At 34.4% G+C, this 22,067-nt stretch overlaps 1 protein-coding gene across 7 annotated transcripts in view; it reads left to right on the top strand.

The window, feature by feature from the left end:
• Positions 1–22,067, top strand: part of LOC105220869 (protein still life, isoforms C/SIF type 2) — a 297,627-nt gene that overhangs the window by 242,661 nt on the left and 32,899 nt on the right. For all 7 annotated transcript variants that reach the window (XM_011197409.3, XM_029046004.2, XM_029046005.2 and 4 more), the window contains exons 13-14: positions 3,002–3,196; positions 12,501–12,609. In XM_011197409.3, coding sequence (XP_011195711.1) covers positions 3,002–3,196; positions 12,501–12,609 — 304 coding nt within the window. The remainder of the gene's footprint in view (positions 1–3,001; positions 3,197–12,500; positions 12,610–22,067) is intronic.

The following is a 22,067-nucleotide window of genomic DNA, read 5'->3' as shown; positions in this document are numbered from 1 at the left end:
AAATGTGTGTACATTTTGTAGTAGCTCAACTATTTTCGATGGGTGGCAACCCTTTTCTGAACAACATTTATATATTTTAAAGATTTTCAAAATATTTTTTGAAATTGTATACCTTTATGTTTAACCCTTTCGCGGACACACGAAATTTAGTGAATGTTATCAGAATGACAAATGCATTTATTTGGCTTATAAAACCGATAATTGAATTCCTATGTCGGCATATACCGACGTGTCCTATTTAAGCCATTCGTTGTGTCGGATTATGTCGACGTGTCCGCGAAAGGGTTAATGCATATTTTGTAGTCGTTTGTTAGTTTTAGTTTTTTCTAAAGGTGGCAACCCTATTTCAAAATATGAAAACAGCAACGCCGCTCACTTTTTACAAGTATTTTTAGGTGTCTTCACTTTGAATTACTTTTTTATATTTTCAGTTTTATTTTTCCCCCGATAAGTGGCAACCATATGCCAAAATATATTTTAGTTAAGCACTTTTTAAGTCGTCTTTTTGGACTTTGACTATATTTGAATATTATTTTATAGTTATATACTTGATTATTATCTCATTTTGAGAAGGGTAACCCTAAATGTCTCCAAAGCTTCAAATTTCTGCTACTTGCCACCTACAAGTGGAAAATAATGCGCTTCAACTATTCAAATAAAATAATTATCACTTGAAAGAAATAAAGCAGAGTTAAAAATATTAAAAAAAATTCAGAAAGATAGTACAAAGAGCGAAAAATGAGAGTACAAAGAGCGGATACATTAAAAGTGCCGCATTGTTGATTATTAAGTCAAGTTCGTAACTCGAATAAAAGTAGCGCATAAATAATGCGAGGTGTAACGAAAAATTATGACTATCAGCTATAAGCAACAACAAAAGCATAACAAAGGTGAAAACAGAAAAGTAAAAAACAAAAAATAGAACACACTTGTAAGAAAGGTGTGGTGCAGCACCTGGATTTGGCGGCAATTTTTATCACCAACTTTTCACGCCAATACATAATGCACAGACACACATAGATACTTATATAAATATATGTAAAAGGTATTTAAGCTTGCGTAAATAGTGCGCCTTTCTCAAGGTATTCCGTAATTTTCCGCAGTCAGCGCCAGCGGTCGGCAGTGGCAGTCGGTGGCAGCGTTTTAATGAGTTTGTGGAAGTTTTGCGCAACTTGGCAGAATTTATACGGCGATGCCAAAAGTGCAAACAGCAAACGCCAAACGCCACTAATTGGTAGAGTTGGTGGTGGCGTCAACTTTTACCACAAACCGCCACACACACACTCAAATCACAAGTCATACCACAAGGCGGACCACACGCTACACCACGCCACACCCACACCCTGGAAGGAACGAGGTGCGGCGTGTGCGCCAACAATCTCTAATTCAAACTTTTATTTATTCAACCACCACTATTGTTTCAAAGTTTTCACGCTGTATTAGCATACACCGTTATACATATATACTAAATATAATGCTCCTCCACGATTTTAATTTTAATTTCTATTTTTATTTGCTCGTACTATTTGAGCGGAAAGCACCGAAAACCAGCACATTTATTGGAAATATGCAGACTTTTAGCCTCAGATACACACACACACTCACACTCATATCTTTCAAGTGTGCAACTTTCCTTGCGGCTTCCGTCTTCATTCACTTTTCGCTGGCAAATGCCCACGGGCGTATTGTCCTCTTTTTCCGATTCGATTGCCGTTTTGTGCTTCCGTTTCGCCACACTTCTTGTCTTAACTCTCTTGCTCTTGGTTTTTATGCTCATTTGTCGTGCCTTATTTTTCGGCTGATTCTCTAATATATTAATTAAAATATTTGTAAAGTTCATAATTTTTCATTGCTTCGGGTGGTTTGTTACATTAACGATTTGGGTCACACCCAAGCTGAGACTATACAAGTTTGTGATCATCATGTGAATACACTTTGTGACAAAAGTAGGCTTTATCTGGTTTATCTATTGTTTTTGTTTTTGTAGTATTAAAAAATCCATATCTCAAATGGTTTTATCCGACTTCAAAAAATTTATGAGACATGATGAAAATTTATGACATTTAGTTATATCAGATGGTCCAATTTAACTTTCTTCCTTCCAAGTTTTAATTTTCCAACGTGAAAAAAACTTCTAGTTCTGGAACATATTAGGATGTCAAATATCTCCCTTCCGCTTTTTTGCTCTTTATCCAATGATTTTTTCCAATATTTATAAAAAGTGTTAAGTGAGTAAGATTTAGTTCAAATATGCGACGTTTCGTTCGATAATCCGTTTCCATCTAGACGGCAACTTCATAATATCCCTTCGTAGAAGCCCCTCTCCTTATTTGCGACGAACTCGGACAGCCACTTTTCACAAGCCTCTTTTGAGTTCAACTTTACACCACCAAGGGAGTTCGCCATGGGCAGGAACAGGGCTTGTCCGGACTATATGGTGGATGCGATAAAACCTCCCATCCGAGCTCCCGTAGCTTCTGACGAGTCATCAACGAAATGTATGGTCTGGGGTTGTTCTGGTGAAACACTACACCCTCCCTGTTGGCCAATTCTGAACGGTTCTGGTCGATCGCCTGCTTCAAGCGGTCCAGTTGTTCGCAGTAGATGATAGAATTAGGCGTCTGGCCATATTTGCAGGATTACAATTTGCTTAGTCAATTGTAGGATCGATAATATGTATACACTGCATAATACATCTTCCCGGTAATCCTTTGCGGTAATTTGGCACCAAGAGAAAATCTTCCGCCAACACATATTTATGAATCTCATTCCTCATAGATGTCAAATGCCTATCCGAGAATGATTTAAGCCGACTATATGTACTTTCCACGATTATTAATCATTACTCTTCTGTATTTGGGATCAGCAACGCTGCCCTTGTAGAAAATATTCGATCAAATCCTTCTCTTTATTTCGTAGTATTGACATGGTTTTATATTTCAACAAATTTCTCTATATTTTTGTCTCTATTATACTAATATCTTATCACTGTATTTTACAGCACTTAAACAATCTATTGGAACACTATTTGGAACCAATGAAACGCGAAACATTCCTATCGAATGCCGAAATCAATGCACTCTTTGGTAACATACACGAAATCGTCACGTTCCAAAGGCAATTTTTGCAAAATCTCGAAGAAGCGTTGGAATTGGAACCAGACTTCCATAAGTTCGAGCATTCGAGTCAGTTCCGGGTAAGTGAAGCAAACTTCCTATTTTGTTTACAACGAAAACTACTATAGAAATTTGAAAATTAAGGAAATTAGGGTACAGATGAAGAACATCTGCTTAGTAATATTTATAAAAAAGAATACTTCATTATTCGGTATGAGATTAATTCATAACCTAAACATTACATTAGCTTAAGTATATTCATACATGAGGTCTCATCAATCAGTATCGATCTCATTAAACTAGCATTAAGTATAGCCCAGTGTAACCCATGAAAAATTAAGCGATTTTCGTGAATTTTTTTTTAAAGAAAGTACTCGATCGATTGTTTCGAAGTTTTTTGCACATAATAAGGTATATTTTCAGCCACCTTTAAAAATTTTTTGTTTACAAAAATATTTAAAAATAACGAAGTTATATTCTGTCTTCGGAGGTGCCAAAAAAAAGTTCCCTAACTGCTGACATGATTCCGGCCGAATGAGTTGTTGAAACACAAAAATTCGAAAAGGTTATTAAAGTTAAATATATTTCCTATACAATGTCCTACGATTTTTGAAAAATATCAAAAACTAACAAAATGGCGTAGTTCTGAAAAAAAGTTCGTTTTTTTAATGCCAAATTGAGAATTTTCAACGAATCAAAAAGATCGTAGGTCATAGTAAATATATTCAAGAATACTCAGTTCGATCGGCCAATTTCTAGTTGTGAGAAAAAACGCGTTTAAAGTTTCAACTATAGCACCTTATATCTGCGAACGGTCGCTCTTTAGAACGCTGCCAATCAAAAACGATTTAAGATACAACCTTACCGCTTTCACAGGATATTTTTGAAAGTATAAACTATCGAATAAGCAAAAAATATAAAAAATCGATTATTTGAAAGTATCACACTAGAATAGCCCCTTATATTCGTACATACGGCTTCAAATAAGTATCAATCTCATCAAACTAGCATTAATATTAACCTGATATCCACTCATGACTTATTTTAATAACATTCTGAAGAAACCATCCAACGCATTCATTGTCCCTTAATAAATACCATTTATCTTGAGAGATATTTCTGTTTAAAAACATCCGAAAATGGATTAAAAAGTAGATTGAATTCGTTCTTTGAAGTATTCTAGAGTTTGTTATCGATTATTCAAATAAATTATTCATTGAAATTGATACAATTTTACAGAACTCACTCCAATTTTTGCCTTTCACCTATACATGAATTTTTTATACAAATTCTGGCGTAACAAGTAAGGAAAAGCCACCGGAAGTTTGATAATCCGAATATAAAGTATATGGAAGCTAGGGGAAGTTATGACCCGATTTTAACAATATTTGTACAGAGACATACTGTTAGAAGATACCCTCTGAATTACATTAATATATCTGAGAGATTTACCTATATTTTCGGTGAAAAATTACCCTTACCCACTGAGTTCTTCATGTTCGATATCAGAGGCATTGAAAAGTCATGGTAAGATTTTGACAATTTTTCCACAAGAGATGTCACAGCTCAAATACAGTATGTAAAGTTTTATTCCGCTATCTTCATTGGCTCCTAATGTATATAATATAAAGTGAACGAATCCGAAGAATTCAAAAATAAGTTATATGGGAAGTAGGCGTGGTTGTGAACCTACTTCGCCTAATTTTTATCCGTATAATCAGGATGTCAAAAAAATTTTATGTAAATATTATATACCGAATTTCATTGAAATCAGTCGAGTAGTACCTGAGATATGGTTTTTGACCCATAAGTAGGCGACGCCACGTCCATTTTCCATTTTATAAAAAAAGTCTGAGTGCAGCTCCTTTCTGGTATTTATTCTACAAAATTTAGTGTTTCTGATGTTTTTAATCAGTGAATTAACGCACTTTTAGTAATTTCCAACATAGCCTTTGTATGAGAGGTGGGCGTGGTTATTATCAGAGTTTAACTATTTTCATGGTGTATGATGGAGTACGTAAGGGAAACGACTGCAGAAAGACAAAAAAACCTATTTGTGGGCGAGGCCACGTCTAGTAGATTCGTTTTCGAGTTCAGGCCCCTCTCTTAAATATTGAATTTCGGAACATAGTATTCTGAGAGAGCCTACGAATTATTTGTACTATTAACCTATCTTGCTCCGTGATAACGTAACGTAGATGATCCGTGAAATGAACAGGGTTGCATTTAAAGTAAGTAAACGCTAACAATGTCTACTGAACATTTGTTCAACATATAAATCTCACGTTAAATAACTGGTCCGAAGTACTTAGACAGCTCTACAAAAACACTAAAAGGAATAATAACAAGCAATAAGTCTCAAGTTCCACACTTCTGTATATGAATTTCAACTTTAACCAATAAGCAAACATTTCGAATCGAAAAGAAATTGCAAACAACCGCGTCAGAATTTATGAACACAATACTAACTCCCTAGCTGTCTACTAGAGTGTGTATTTCCGTTATGTTTGTTGTCTGTGGAAAACTCATTTCTCCCAACAACTTTACATGCATTTATTGTAATCTTTGCTTAACTTACTTTCAACTTGTATTGCACTACACACCCTTACAACTTAATAAGTCATTGATTATACACCGGACCGCCATGACTCCATGGCCGTACTACCTGGACATATTTGCGTATTAGCGTAACTCTGCAACTGCAGAATGTCTAAATGTCTCACTGCAACTGTTTTTCTTGATCACAATCGCAGCCGCACCACTTCCATGTACTGCTTGCCATGTTTCCTCACTGACATTTCATTAGAAACGATAATAAATTGTGTTTTATGCGGCAAAGAAAGAGCAAAAAAACAAAAACAAAAACAAGAACAAAATCAAAAGCAAAGCAACGCCAAGCGGTATGCAAATGAATAAAAGAGCGGAAATCGTAAAAATTTTCCAATTTAAACACAATAACAACAACAACAATTGCAATACAAACTAGAAACACCAAGGAAACACTCACAGTGGCACACAGAAGAAAACAAGCGGCGAACTGCAAAGCAAAGCGCCGTAAATAATTACAAAAAAAGACCAAAGCAAAGTGGGAGAAGTTGTAACGAAATACTCATAAAAATGTAGAGAAAGCAAACAGCAAATACACGTACATAAAAAAAGCACAGTTAGTAGTTAGTAGCAGCCGTTATAAATCCCGTTGTGGAGCACAATCCTGTCCCTAACACACCTAAATATAAAACTGCTGCTGAAGTGTGGACTGGCAGTGCACTAAAGCAATGCGTTGTTGTTGTTGTTGTAGTAGCAGAGATGTAGTTATAGTAGTTGTTGTAGTGGCGATTCGCAATCACGCATTTGCCCACACACAAAACACCAAAGGATATTTAAATTGTTGCACACCAACTTGTTTGACCGTGTTAGCTCTGTTGCTTCGGCTTTGTTTGGCTGCTGCTAAGCAAACAAGCTCGGAAGTGTAGCCAGTCGTAGAAATGCCACTGAAGTACAGTACAAAAATAAACGAGGGTTGTTCGAGAGCTGGCTTTAGTTTTATACTCGTATATTAAGGAATGTGACTTGACTGTGTGACTATTAACGGGAAGATCTCAGGTTCAAAACCTAACCTACAATTCTCAAAGTCTTTTATTTATGAGAAAACATTAAGATACTCAACCTAGATTAAATCAAAAGCTCAATGAAAGATCCAACAAAGGTTAAAGACTACTCAAATCAAGTGTTAGCTAAGGAGGACTACTCTCAAATTTATTAAAATAGACAGTCTTAGTATTAATAAAATATGCCGAGACAAAGTGAAGCCAATAACAAAAACATCTTAAGGTTAGTAGTGGATCATTGATCGATTATGATCATACAAGACATCGAATATTGACTTAGGTTGCCCAAAGGAGGAACAAATAATTTCGGAAAGACCAAGAATTAGGGGTCCGGAGTAGATATTTGTCCACAAAATTGGATTCTGGAATGCACATAGTCGTATTCTTAAAAAAAATTTTCGATAAAAATCACAGAAGAGATCTAAAAAGTAATATCAGAAACTATAGCATACTTCTCGGGATATAGTTTTTGAAATTTGTTCTGTTCTGACACTTTTACCGACAGTTTGCGGTGAATTCCTACCCTAAAAAAAAGCATAAAAAGACACTTCTATGCGGAATGAAAAACATGAGCCCAAAACATATTACCAGAAAACATAGCATACTTCTAGGGATGTAATTTTTGAAATTTGTTCTGTTCTGATACTTTTACCGAGAGTTTTCTATGAATTACTAACCTTTAAAAAGCACAAAAGAACACTTCTATCCGGAATGAAAAACATGAGTCCAAAACGTATTACCAGAAAACATAGCATACTTTAAGGGATAAAATATTTTAATTTTCTATTCTGTTCTGATACTTTTACCTGGAGTTTTCTATGAATTACCAACCTAAAAACATAAAAAGATACTTCTATCCGAAATTGAAAACATTAAAAAACTTAGCATACTTTTAGGGATACAATTTTTAGAATTTCTGTTCTGAAACTTTTACCGAGAGTTTTCTATGAATTACTAACCTTACAAAAGCATAAAAAAAACTTTTATCCGAAATTAAAACCATGAGTCCCCAGAAAAACCATCCGAAAAATCATCAGAGTTGCATTTTTGAATACAAAGCTAGTTTCTAAGATTATATACTTAATTATACTCGAAACGAACTAACGCTCGAGTGTTGTGGAGCCTGTTTTGGAGCGGATTCGTTTAGTAAAGTTCTTCCACTTTCAGATACGATTCAAGAATTGAAATTATAAATTCCTCCCTCACTCTCTTCCTCTCTCTACCCAACATATTCGATTAAATAAAAATTTAAGCTGAAAATTGTCATGTTTATTGTAGAGAGAATATCATCTCATAATTTTTTAAAAACACATTTACTTAGAATATGATGCTAAAAAACACTGAATTCATCGAATGAAAAGAAGAAACAGTATTTGAAAAACATAACCACTTTATCAATCACCAACTTCTCAAACCACCCTTGTAGAATTCCAATTCCTTGTATGTATGTAAATACAAATGAAACTCAGAATATCCCCAGTGCCAGCTAGTAAAGTATACTCACTCGCTTACTTACTTTCTTTGGCACTCGAAATGGACGACGCAATCTTTTTCCGATTTATGTATTTGTTACGACCACAGCGAATGGCTTCACTTGATTGCGTTATTTGTTTGGCTTATAGCGCTATAATTCTTCTATTGTCTGCTCTTAGCTGTTTGCTAATAAATTACACAAAGTCTAGCTGCTTTTCTTGGTGTTGTTGTTGTTGTTGCTATACAAATTTATTTTAAGCAAATATTGAGTTTAATTTTCTACTCAACGCGCAACAATAAACTCGTGCCACAACTTGACGCGCACCTATTTATATGCTTTCATCTTCATTCATTGCAACAATGTTTAGAGCGTACAAATTTCATTTACTTCGCTCATTGCTTTGTAGCGCAAAAGGTGTTTATATTTCATTTTGTTTGGGCGATAAGAAAATGTTGTATGTTGTTCTCACTCCTAAAGGTATGCTATAAATTATATTTAACCCCTTTTTGAGCTAAGTTTAAGGTTATGATAACGCGTGTTTTGGGCCAAATTAGTTTTGAATGTGGAGAGGGGTAAGTTCCTTCGACTTAAAAGCTAACATAGTGACTAACGGAATTCGGAATTTTTGTCTTCCACTATTTACTATCTAAGATCGCCACTAATTTCCTTAGAAGATCTTTCTTAATCTCATTTTCTTAGGAGAGCTTAGAAAAGATGCCTCAAGTGTTCATAAAGTGATATGAATAAAACTCATTAGGAAACACCGACATTTGTTAGATTCCTCTGGAAGCCCCTATATACCTAATATTATGACTACCTTCTCTTCTATTAGTTTTATCGGTCAATGTATGAGATTTTTTAGAAAAATTGTAGCTCCGAAAGAGACAGATTTCAAATCATACTTCGTGACTACCCAGTACCACGGATTTCCGAAATCCACTAGAATTAGACAAGGAAAACGAAATAAGTATATATACGGACGTATCTTAATTAGATACCAGAGCCTTCCGACTACTAGATCACTGCAGCGTCTTTCAAACAGAGATTACTGCTATAAAAGAAAGCCTGCTCGTGTAGGCAAAGAAGGTGCATTCGAGTAGAAATATATATATTTTTACAGACAGCCAAGCGGCTTTAAAACCACTTAAGACCCTAATGATTTCCTCTAAGGTAGTAAAAGAATGTCATGAGCATTAATGGAACTGACTTCCTACTACATGATAAACTTGCAATGGGTTCCTGGACACAGTGATATTCCAAGTAACTATAAAGCAGATAAACTAGCAAGTAAAGGAGATAAAAGGAGATAAGGATGCATGCCATTGGCCACTTGTAGACACTTAATCGAAAAGCAGGTGATAGATTGGGCTTAATCCCGGTGGAAATAGTCTTTGGCTTGCTCAACTAGTAGGCAAACGTGGCCTGGTTGGAATAAATGCCTTACATGCCGGCTACTGAAATTTAAAAGGAAGGACATAAGAACTCTAGATGAAGTGCTAACTGGACATTGCCTGATATGAATACATGCCGACAGACTGGGGTTACCAAACAATGTACACTGCAGGAGCTGCCAAGAAATAGAAGAAGAGACATCTTCTATGCGACATCTCGGAGGTTACACACATTAAACTTGTTGAGTTGTTCAACTTCATAAAAGCCACAGAGTAGTTCAGAGATGACATTCTGTGTAAGGGGATCCGAGTCCCGGTGTATTCACAAAATGGCCTTCTAAAGGCCTATGTACATCCATCTGATATCCACTTTAAACTACCTATCATACTCCATGAGATCTTAGAGAGAAGATAAAGTTCACAATAAAGATAAAGAAGGAGAGGTTTCCGGTCATACTCTGTGAGATCTTAAAGGGAAGCTCTTAATATATATGAAGAAGGAAAATATTTGCGATATCACCAGAAGAAGTGGCTTTAAGAAAGAAGAAATGTCAAAACTAAAACTAGCTAATATTGGGTTTTTCGGGTTAACTTGAAACATAATCTCCCATCAGACTATCGGTAGCTCCATTTAGTATTGAACATTTTTGAGAGATTCTAAAGATGCTGTTATCTAAAATCAACAGAAATCTAACGAAACCTACCTCTTAGGAAAAGAAATAGTTTGAGAACAATGATAATTTCTATAAAAAAATATTTCAAAAGTCGGATAAAAATCGAAAACCTAAGCTGTCCGAAGCAAAATCTCCGAATTAAATGAAAAATATTCCCACAAAATGTAGTGAAAATGCCAGAAATTCAAGATTAAATACACAAATTAGTTAAAGTCTTAATCTCTTAATCACCAGCTCGGCAAGAAAAGACTAAAGCATAACTGTAAAGTAATTTATATACACACGAATGCAATACGAACACACCTCACCTATAGTATATGCGCATATACTCACACTTATAACGGCATATATGAGTAAGTGCATTTGTGCTTAATATGTCGTCACATGAAGACTTCACTCCTCAGGTGTCTTCTTTCGCTATTCAGGTATGCATGCAGTTGTTTGTACTCGTATTATCTCTTTCGTTACATTACGTCACGGAACAAAAGGTTTCAGTTTAATTAAATTCGCATTAATGACATCATTATGGCTGGTGCACGGCTGGTGGTGGGCTGGTGAGTCGGGCGCCAAAGAGTTGCTTGGTGCCAGCGAAGGGGTATGGTGTGGTGGCGAGCTGAAAAACTGCAATCAAGACAGTTGAATGGTTTTGCGCTGCATCTAAAGCTTTCACCGTCGTTTCACTTCCACTTCTGCCGTCTATGCTGCTGTCTAATTTTTTTGATGCTGCTGTCTATTACATTTTTTGTTTTTTTTTTTTGTATTTTTCATTTCTGTGTGGGGATTTAATTTACTCCCTTTTTGTTTTATGGTCTTTTGTTGCAATTTGGAACGACAGTTGCATGGAGTTGAAACCAAATGCACATAGGAATGAATGGAAAAAGCTAAGCAATGGAGTAGTCTATATATTGTATATGCTGCTTGCTATGTATATAGTCTTATGTACATATATATTTATTTCATTACGGTTATATACTCTATATGCAACTGCATCATAATTACTTTAAAGGTAGCGAGTTTGATGTACTGAATCGAGGTTATATTTATGTGTTTATGTGAGTATATAAGTAATGCTCGATGAACTCTTTTAATTTTAAAGCTTTAGTGCTCAATTCGTTGTAATAAATCTTAATTTATATAATAAAAGTAATTCTTAGGTCCTGCTTTAAGAAATGAGTTGAATCAGTAACTCAAACTAGACATTAAACGTCACCCCTGCTAGCTAGAATTTCATTAAAAATAATAAATAAAAAATATTGAAATACGCGTATATTAAAAGCTCTTTTTGCATTGTATCAATGAGTGAGCTTTTGTAAAAAATTCCACTTTCTCTCAAGATGTTCCAAACTGGTCGAAGAGCATCCAAAAAATCTACAGCAGTCAATAATTAGTGGCATTAATGAAGTGAAAAAAGCTTTCAGAAAGGGAAAAAGAAAATTACCTATAGAGCTTTTATGAAGCTTTCGCGAAGCTCTATACACTCTTTTACCTAGAACAGATTATTCAATTAAAATTTCAGTCATATTAGAAATCACCCATAAAGCTTTAACGAAGCTTTCGATAAGCTCTATACACTCTTTTACCTAGATCAGATAATTCAATTAAAATTTCAGTCATATAAAGAAAATTACCCAGAGAGCATCCAAACAACAGCTTTTATGAAGCTTTCGATAAGCTTTATAAACTCTTTTATCTAGATCAGATAATTCAACTAAAATTTCAGTCACATAAAGAAAATTACTTATAGAGTTTTACAGCTTTTAAGAAGCTTTCGCGAAGCTGTAAAACTTCTTTTACCTAGATCATATAATTCAACTGAAAATTCAGTCATATAAAGAAAATTGCCCGGAGAGCTTTAAAACAACAGCTTTTATGAAGCTTTCGAAAAGCTCTATAAACTTCTTTTACCTAGATCAGATAATGCAATTAAAATTTCAGTCACATAAAGCAATTTACCCATAGAGCTTTAAACCTACCGCTTTTATAAAGCTTTCGCTAAGCTCTATAAGCTTTTTTATCTAGATCGGATAAGTTCAGACAAACTCAATCAAATTTCATTCACATAAATCATTAACTAAACCAATCTATCACAATCTTGAGAAGCTGCTTTGAAATTAATAAAAAAAATTATATTCAGGAATGATCACCATCAAATACTTATTTGAAACCTTATATTAAACCTTTTTTATTTAACTGAAATTCTTATAAAAACTATGTTCTCTTTTTAAAATTATTTCCAGAACGTGCTCTTCGCGATCGGTTCGGCCTTCTTGTACTACGTCAACCATTTCAAGCTCTACTCATCATTTTGTGCTAGTCACAGCAAGGCACAGAAGGTTTTGCATCCAAGTAAGTACAATTTTAAAATGCTTTTATTAAAAAAAAAACTACGCGCTCGAAAACATGTACGCCAATTCACTCTAAACTGTACGAAAATCTTAAGCACTCCGGCCATATACGAAATCTGGAGGTTATACTACAATTTACAATGTAGTGTGGGCTATCACAAAGTAATTTCCTGTCTGTATTAATTTTGTGGTAAACCAGCTTTACATAAACGACGTACAGTACCACCCAATGAAAGCTCTCTGTCAATAATACATTAACAGGTATGCAATGGACAGGATATTAAGCTTACATTGCATTGGCGCTACTGTTCCACAAGTTCATAAAATAGTCATACATTTTTTAATTGATATAAAAATATTGTTTTTCTTCAAGAAATGTTTATGAAATCGTAGGAACTTGCAACTTTTATAACTTTTCTAAAGGGTTAAGAACTTTTTATGAGAAGCTCAGTGGTTTCTAATTGATTACTGAACTCAGTTGTAGTACTCGTGAAGTGTTTTGAAACTCAAAGACTAATTGAGTAATGGGTATATTGAGTATTAATGACTCATATATAGAGTAATCCTTGATATTATTACCTATCTCTACTTCAAAGTTCTAGATTGGTTTAGCTTCGATTATTTTTAACCCTCTGGCAACCACATAAATGGTAAATTTTTTTGACAGATCCCCAAAAGTAAATGGCTGTAACCAAAACTATTTTGAATAGAGTTTCTAAAACCTAAAGGGTCGGTTTCAATTTTCTATTTCAAATTCAATTTTCAAATTCAATTTTCAAATTTCATTTACATTTCTCACACAGCAACTTATTGCACATAATGTAACGTGTCTGTGTATAAATGAATCACTTGTTTATTGCAACAGACTGAAAACTCCATTATGTGAGAAACAAAATCGAATTCCGATTAGTTTGGAAGAAAACACGTCAAATTGGTTAGCAAAGGAAGTCCACATACGAGTAGATATGTAATCACACATGCTACAAAGTTATGCCGGTACTCGCAATACAAGAACTCCTGAAACCAACGTAAATTTATAAGTAAAATCGTTAAACACTGTTGCTGAGCATTTACTTGTACTATCTACCAGGTTCATGGCGGAATGAGTATTAGACTGCTAACGGCACTGCATCAGGCAGTCAAGTTGAAATCTATGAAAGTTGAAAGTTTGGGTTCCCACATGTATATGTAATAGCGGTGTAACTGTTGTTCAAATGTGCTTTGCATGCTTTCGCTGCCACTGTGAGACTGCCGTGACAACTGTCACATTGTTGTTTTATCCTTTCGTTTGTGCCAGCTGTGGGTGAACATTTCAATTTCACATTTAAATGTAGAAGAAAGTTGGTTGAAAGTTTAACTACACACATGTGATGTCATTCATTTGTGCGAGATTTTTAAAACCAAACGAGATTTTATTTTGCAGAACCGCTATAGTTCAGTGCAACGAAGCGTTGGTTATAAATCGGCGATATAGACAGATATGTGATAATATGTAGTGAGATAGAAGATGGTAATGAAGAAGTCAGAATGATGAGTTAAAGTAATTTTGTATAACTACATCTAGCTTGCATGAAGATTTCTCAAGGGAAGTTGATCGGAAGTCCTTAAAATTTTAAATGTTCAATAGTCTAATAAATATGAGCATTCTTATTTTTAGTAATTACTGCAATCTCTTAAGGTTAATGAAGTTTTTAGTGCCTTCATAAGCACAGAGAAATTATGAAGCGAATTAGCCAAAAGCTATCAACAACCAACATAAATCAATCAGTCATATTTCTCATGTGATCTCCATCTTCATCTTGATAATAGAGTGCTGCAGAGACTTTGTTGACATCTTTCAATGACTATAATTGTGATATTAGGCAAGTGAAGTTCACTTCGTTCGTTATCTATGGTTGCAGTTTGACTTGCCATCAGTTCTTCTACTCAAGTCAACTATAGACACAATTTGCAGATAGGCTGAATAGATGTTTCGACTAACAAAAAGTGTTGGACATCGGTGTTAGCTTTGCTAAAACCTTTTAAATTCCTCTATTGACTGACTACCAGTGATTGAATATTATACAAGAATAATTATCATATATTAAACTGAAGACAAACTTACTATAAAACTGTCTCTAAAAATTCATCAGCAGTCCAGATTGCCCTCGGTTCGCAGTTAACATCGATGTACCCTCGACAAATTTGGGTCCATATCTACACCTATTTCTAATACTTTATTTGCCCTACAATCCTCCGGAAACATATTGTTCGGCAAAAGTTAGAGTACTTTAGATAATTTCTAATTTCGTTAAAACTTCATTGCAATCATTAATAACACCTCCACACAAAAAAAGAATGGCTCTGACCTGGGGGTTTTACTATGTGTTTTTGGGGTCGCTATCCGAGGTCCATTATTAGGTCTACGACTTTGCTTTTTTTGTAATTTTTCACTTAGGACAGCCTCACCGTACGTATCCGAAAGCATTCGATGAGCCTCAGCCGCACTTTTCTTGGAATTAAAAAAGAAAAGCAAAATTTCCCGCAAATGTCGAGAATTCGGCTCAAAAAGTGACATTTTCAGTTGAGAATAAGGATGCAAAGAGATCTCTACAAATATTTTGTTGGGTTAATGTTGACACAAATTTTCAAGATCGATATAAAACAAGTAAGGAAAGGCTAAGTTAGGGTGCAACCGAACATTTTATACTCTCGCAATTTATTGATGTAATTTTATAAAGATAACAAAATTTATTCTTAGGCACCGAGCTCTTCATGTTCTATATCAGGGGCCTTGAAAAGTCATGGTCCGATTTTGACATTTTTTTCACAAGTGATGTCACAGGTCAAAAACAGTATTTATGTAATTTTTTATTCCGATATCTTTATTGGTTCTTAATGTATATATTATAAAGTGAACGAATCCGAAGAATTCAAAATTGAGTTATATATGAAGTAGGGTTGTTGTGAACCGATTTAGCCCATATTCCACCCGTGTTAAGAAAGTGTTATAACCGAATTTCATTGAAATCGATAGAGTAGTTCTTGAGATATGGTTTTTGACCCATAAGTGGGCGATGCCACGCCCATTTTCCATTTTGTAAAAAAAATCTGAGTGCAGCTTCCATCTGCCATTTCTTATGTGAAATTTAGTCTTTCTGACGTTTTTCGTTAGTGAGTTAACCCACTTCTAGTAGTTTTCAGCCTAACCTTTGTATGGGAGGTGGGCGTGGTTATTATCCGATTTCTTTCATTTTTGGACTGTATAAGGAAACGGCTAAAAGAAAGACTGCAGAAAGTTTGGTTTATATAGTTTTTTTTGGTTTGCGAGATATATACATAAAACCTATTTGGGGGCAGGGTCACGTCCACTTTAAAAAAAAATTAAATCCAAATCTACCCCTCTCTAATGCGATCCTATGTTCCAAATTTTGTTTTCATATCTTTATTTATGGCTTAGTTATGACACTGTATAGGTTTTCGATTTCCGCCATTTTGTGGGCGTGGCATTGGACGATTTTGTCCATTTTCGAAAGCAACCTCCTCAGGATGCCAAGGAATATGTGTTCCAAGTTTCATTAAGATATCTTAATTTTTACTCAAGTTATCGCTTGCACGGACAGACGGACGGACAGACATCCGGATTTCAACTCCACTCGTCATACTGATCATTTATATATATATAACCCCATATCTAACTCTTTTATTTCTGAGTAACACAAACAACCGTTATGTAAACAAAACTATTATACTCTGTGCAACATGTTGCGAAAGTATAAAAAAATTGATTTGATCGACCAGTGCTTGACCTTAGATACATCTATTGAAAAACGGCGGAAGCAAAATTGTAGATCTAATAACTTAATCATATCAGGGTTTTGACATAACCCAAAACAAAAAGTATTAAAAATTAATGGGATTCCCTTCAAATTGATACTCGAGAGTTTTCGGGGCCATGGATTATGAATCCGTTGTTGATTTTATCAAAATTCAAAATGGCGGATCCAATATGGCGGACAGCGTTTTAAAAATTAATCGGATTTGCTTGAAACTCGTTACTGGAAGTTTTCGGAGTCGCTGATGACGAATTTGACGTTACCAATATGGCGGACACATTTTTGAAATAAATTAATTTTTTTTTTTAATAAAAACAGTCGAACCACCACGAGTATAGTGTAGTAATCTTATAAAGCCATCTTGAATAGCCTTTAAATTAAAATTCTGTCTCCTAAAACTATGCTACTTAAATTTGTTTTGAAGCTTTTATCATTTCAATCCATATATATGACTATTTTTTATCATTTCTGAAATTAAAGCAACTCTCTTCGCAATTTTAAGTGAATTTCATGACGAGAAAGCCATTGCGCTTACAAGCAATTCAAGCTTTCACTATTTAGTTGCGGCCTGCAAAAGCATTTCAATATTACTCATACGCACTGCGGACCCACATGAAGTATGAAATTCACCAAAACACAAACACGCCTGTATTTTAATTGTTCTGTATATGTGTAAGTGGGCGTGTGCACACAGCTGCTGCCATAAATTCACGCACGCCATAACAATGCATTGTGTGTGTGTGTGTGTGTGTGTGTACACGTATTTACATTTTTAAGTGCCACTTCGGTGTAATTGCAAGACAATTACAAAATATTTACAACATGCTTTCACTCACAATTTACATATACATATATGCAACAATATGTGGCATGGTTGATAAAATATTTATATATAAAATTTGTGTATGTATGTATATAAAATGTGTATTTATTTACTAATGGCGTGCACTTTTTTGAGTGTCTTATGAAATGCATTCGGTTTAGTGCACCATATGCAATATTACGCAAGTACTACAACAACAAACACATGCACTTGTTGTTAGTCGCTTTTGGCCAGTGTTGCATTTGCAGCACACAAAATTGCCACCACACATTAATTTCGTTTAATGGGCAACTTCATTTAATTGTGCAAGTCAGTGCAGTTCAGACTTCAAACTGTAGCATTTTCTTGCAACAATTGCACTAAAGTATGTCATGCGGGCACTAAGAATGATTGCCGAACCGACTAGTGCATGCAACAATCACATATATTCTCAAACACATATATTCTCAAACACAGATATTCTCAAACACATATATTCTCACACACAGATATACATATTCATACACATATATGTAAGCTGATGCATTCATATGTGGCAGAAACGACAGCAGTTTAAATGCTGCATTGCTTAAATAGTCATTACATTTCTTATGAGATTTTCTACTATTTAAATTAATGTTTATTACATGCGCACAACATTTATTTAAGCACACACACAGAATAACAACACACATATACAAATGGAAAAACAATAATTGCTAACACGTGTCTGTAAACATGTTTCCCTGAAATTACATTCTTGTTGCCTTCAACTTTAACATTCTTGCTGCTTGCATGCTTTCATGTATGCTAAACAAACTAATTTATTTAATTAATTAATATAATTAATGTATATTTCACTACAGTGCGGTGAAATGGTATACTCTCTTGCTGGCTACCTCAATTAAGCAGCATAGAGTTACAATGTATTTACATACAATTTGTTGTTATTGTAACAAATTGCAAATTAAATGAAAATTTAAAATATTTTACGTATTCTAAGAGAGTTGAGGAGCATGAAAATGTATCTTTAAGCATACCATGTGATCAAAATATATTTATAACAAATTTACTAAAGACTCTCAAAACTAATACTGCAATATAACCATTGCTTCAAATCTCCAGGTATTTTTATGTGAATTATTATAATTTAACATTAGTAGATAATTTATATATGTAAGTACTTTAGTAGCATCATGTAGGACTTGAAACAATATTTATATTTTGATTTCTACGAACCACTTTAAGGGGTTACGCCATCCTGAAAGCATGAAATTCGGATGGTTTTTTAGGAATTTTTTTACAAAATTATTTAAGGGAAGTCCTACTACCTTACATTTATTGCTAATTTAATACCTATCTTTATAAATCTAAAAAAAAAAATGTTTTTCCGGAACACTCATTGATGGTGTACATTATTGATATTTAAATTTTTGTCTTAAACGAGTAAAATAATATTTTTCTTAAAAAGTGATACATTTTGAACAAAGTGACGTGACCGTTAAAAAAAAAAAAATTTACGCAATTGGAAGCACTTCAAAATTTGATTTTAATAGGTCTACAACTTTTCTTCCGCCGTTTTCCAATAGATGTCTCTAGGGTCAAGCACTGGTCGATTAAATCGTTTTATATCAATCTTGGACATTTGTGTCAACATTAACCCAACAAAATATTTGTAGAGATCTGTTTGCATCTCAAACTTATTCTCAACTGAAAATGTCACTTTTTGAGCCGAATTCTCGACATTTGCGGGAAAGAAGTGCGGCTGAGGCTCAACGACATTTGTAACCGTTTTTATAAAAAAAAAAAAACATAAATTTACCAAAAAAAAAAAATGGCGGAAGCAAAGTTCTAGACCTAATATTATAACTTTACATTAGAAGATAATTTATATAATTTATATATGTAAGCACTTTAGTAGCCTCATGTAGGACTTCAAATATATTTTCCATGAAATATTTATACTTTTAATTTCTTCGAACCACTTTAAGGGGTTTCGCCATCCTGAAAGCATGAAATTCAGATGGTTTTTAATGAATTTTTTGACAAAATTATTTGAGGGAAGTCCTACCTTACATTTAATGCTAATTTATTACACATCTTAAGCTTTATAAATAATAAAAATATGTTTTTCCGGAACACTCATTGATGATGTACATGATTGGCATTTCTGAAACAAGTAAAATAATATTTTTCTTAAAAAATTATACATTTTTGATGTGGCCGTTTTTTTGAAAATAAATTTTTACGCAATTGGAAGCACTTCAAAAATTAATTTTATATTTTTGGCTTAAAATACCGTATAAAAAATTGGAAAAAAATATTTCAAATTATTCAATCGAAAAAATCCCACGTCACTCTGTGGAAAATCTATTTAGGAAAATGTATTTTAATTTTCAAATCAATCAGTTGCATAGTTTTTGAGTTATCGTGTATACGGTCTCGAAAAATATGGTTTTGAGAAAAATGCAAAAGAAGTAAAAAATGTGCTATCGGCACGCTCCCAACGCGCTGGCTTCTAATTATCATAACTTTCGTAATTATAGATATCTCAAAATACTCGTGAGAATATACACTTTGAAATTGGGCAAAAAAATAAAAATAATTTTTTTGAAAATTTCAGGGTGGCGTAACCCCTTAAGTGATAGGCTGTTCCATATTAGAGGTTATTTTTTGTTCACTGGCAACTCAAACAGTGATTCTAAGTTCCCTTGGGAATTTTTCTGAAACTATCCCGCCTCATATTGTGGAAAGATAAGGGTGCGACTGCATTAATTAAAGCGTTTAAGATACCTAGGACACTAGATTCGTGCGCCAGTGACCGTCCATGTGTATAAAACAAGAAGAACTGTATCATTTAAACACGTTCCTGAAGATCTTAGAACACTTACTGCATCTGATAATGGAACAATATGCAGATATTGAAAATACAATACCTAAATTAATAAAGAATATTGAGTCACCAAGTGGGCTCGCTTAATGCATCAGTGACCGTTTGGACATGTTCCTAAAAACTATTATGGCTATTGCTCCTAATAATAGAAGCACATAGGATCCTCTACGCCATCCGAAGCATTTGTACCATAAAGCATTCACGAATATTATTTTTTTTTAACTAAAATGACTGAGGAATGTAGGAAATGTCCAGAACAGGGTATCAAATAACCAGTGGAGCATCTCTTGTGCATTTGACCTGCGCTAGCAAGGCAACTCTAAAGATATCTATGGCCCACAGTACGATAAGTTGGAGGAGATATCGTTAGTGAGGCTTCATAATGACTACTACTCAGGTAATAGGTGACGGGACTCCACCGGGTATCGCTAAGGAGCATAACTTATATATGCGGGGCCAGGATTATACTTCATAGAGATTATAATACAACAAATAATTGAATACAAATCAAGATCTGTCCCTTTGTTCCGAAACGAATTATTGTGGGAAAAAATGGAGTCTATCTATTGTACTCTCTGTCTGAATAACCTTAAAATTCAATAGTAATATTTAGGTTTTATTTGTTTAAGACAATGTAGAGCCGTTCTTAAACCTTGCGTACAAAAATAAATGAATCCAAAAATATACAGAAATAGAGAATTAATCAAATAATCTGATTGTGTGAGTCAAAATTTTTACAACGCGAAAACTATAAAACGAAAGAACTGTCAAACATTTACAATAATTTCATTTCTTCGATTCATGATGTCAGAAAATACCAAATGCAGGAATGGTTCACATATCACGTGCTATCAATAATGTCTTCTAATAAAAAAAGAGTACCAATTAATTACCTTAATTTGAAGAAAATAGCATATTCCAATATTTTTAAAGTGTCACATAATTGCTGCTCATATTAATAAGTGAAAGAACATGCCAGCTGTCAAAAATTTTACTTCCACTAAATATGCATAATTTCAAAGGAGCACCCTCTAGCTGCCGAAGAGATTGCGTATAAGCAAACACATGCAGGCAAACGTTTGACATTAAAATGTCATAATTAACAAAACATATTCGTACTCATTTGCAGTTTATTTGTATATTCCTGCTCCTTGTGGCACATTCTGATAATTTGCCAACATCACCTGTGCCGAGCAAAAATTGCCAACAGCCACACGCACTCCATTATTTGCATATTCAACTTTTGATTTGTTGTACGCACACAAACGCTGTCAGTTGACAGATTTGGAAGGTGACACAGCGGGAGAGAGGTGCCAAGTTGTCAGCTTGATGACGTGTAAAAAAGATTGCTGTATACAGCATAAAGTAATTTACATCTAAAGGCATACTCTCCAACATACACATGCCTTTGTACAAGGCAACACAACACTCTTTCTCCACCCACATTCCCCACACCCTGTAAGCCGCCAGCGCAACTTTGATGTTTGCTGGCCAACTTCAAATGTGAATGACATATGCCTACAACACAACAACAACCAACCATTGCTGGCATAAGTACGCATGTAGATTGCTTGTAGTTGTTGTTGTTGTTGTTGTCGTTGTTGTTGTTGTTTTAGCTGTGGTATCTTCGCGGCCGTCGTGACATGTGACAGCTTTTTATTATGTTTGCTTTGGGCATACTTTCAGCCGTTTTTTCGTTTTGTTGTTGTATAAATTTTATTGCGCCTGCTTTTAAATGAGGTCAGTGCTTTTTGTTGTGAATTAAATTGAAACTTCGCATTCCAGATTTTTATCAATTGAATTTCATTTTTTTTTTTAAAAACTGTCATTCCCGGTTGTTTTTTTTTCGTTTTCTGCGCTTCTTTCGCTTGTGTCGTCAGCATATTGAATGCAATTAGTGCTGGCGGAAGTTGCGTAAGCAGTGACTGCTTTAAATGTGCACAATAAAA

Source organism: Zeugodacus cucurbitae, chromosome 4 (assembly GCF_028554725.1).
Source record: "Zeugodacus cucurbitae isolate PBARC_wt_2022May chromosome 4, idZeuCucr1.2, whole genome shotgun sequence".
Classification (NCBI taxonomy): Eukaryota; Metazoa; Arthropoda; class Insecta; order Diptera; family Tephritidae; genus Zeugodacus; species Zeugodacus cucurbitae.
Note: the sequence above shows the minus strand (reverse complement) of the source record. Positions and strands in the feature narration are given on the sequence as shown.